General features: G+C 42.6%; 1 protein-coding gene across 1 annotated transcript; it reads left to right on the forward strand.

The window, feature by feature from the left end:
- Positions 1 to 6: 6 nt before the first annotated feature.
- Positions 7 to 512, forward strand: LOC111787245 (rhodanese-like domain-containing protein 15, chloroplastic; the record flags this gene model as incomplete). Its single annotated transcript, XM_023667320.1, has 3 exons — positions 7 to 101; positions 230 to 310; positions 398 to 512. Coding segments are annotated over exons 1-3 (276 nt in total), but the record flags the coding sequence as incomplete, so codon positions are not given.
- Positions 513 to 517: the final 5 nt, after the last annotated feature.

The following is a 517-nucleotide window of genomic DNA, read 5'->3' on the forward strand; positions in this document are numbered from 1 at the left end:
GATCGATCGCTCGACCCGACCATGTCGCTCGCCTCCTCCTCATCTTCCATCGTGTCGTCCACCTATCTTCTCCGTCCCAACAACACCAATCTCACTTCAAGGTATCTTTAACTTGTCTCGTTCAAAGCAAATGCATAATTCTCTAATCAGTTGAGCTATATTCGACTTTAATTTTAATGGGTATCTTTTAAAATTATCCAATTCAATAAACCAACGGTTTTATCACTAGAGGGAGGTTATTATCAATCATGGGTTCGCTGCAACGCCGTCAGAGAGACACTACCATCAGCCATAAAAATTGGAGCACCAGGTAAATAAAAGCCACTCTTAAGAATTCAACTTATACCCTAAACTTTTAGTCGAGAATACATATTAAATTTCGATAAATTCAATATAGTCGGAACGCTGTTCTAAGAGAAGAGATGGAAGCAACAGCGGTTCCGACGTCGGTGCCGGTGCGTGTAGCTCTCGAGCTACTTCAAGCCGGACAGCGATACTTAGACGTAAGAACCCCTGA

Source organism: Cucurbita pepo, unplaced genomic scaffold (assembly GCF_002806865.2).
Source record: "Cucurbita pepo subsp. pepo cultivar mu-cu-16 unplaced genomic scaffold, ASM280686v2 Cp4.1_scaffold007621, whole genome shotgun sequence".
NCBI classification, from domain to species: domain Eukaryota; kingdom Viridiplantae; phylum Streptophyta; class Magnoliopsida; order Cucurbitales; family Cucurbitaceae; genus Cucurbita; species Cucurbita pepo.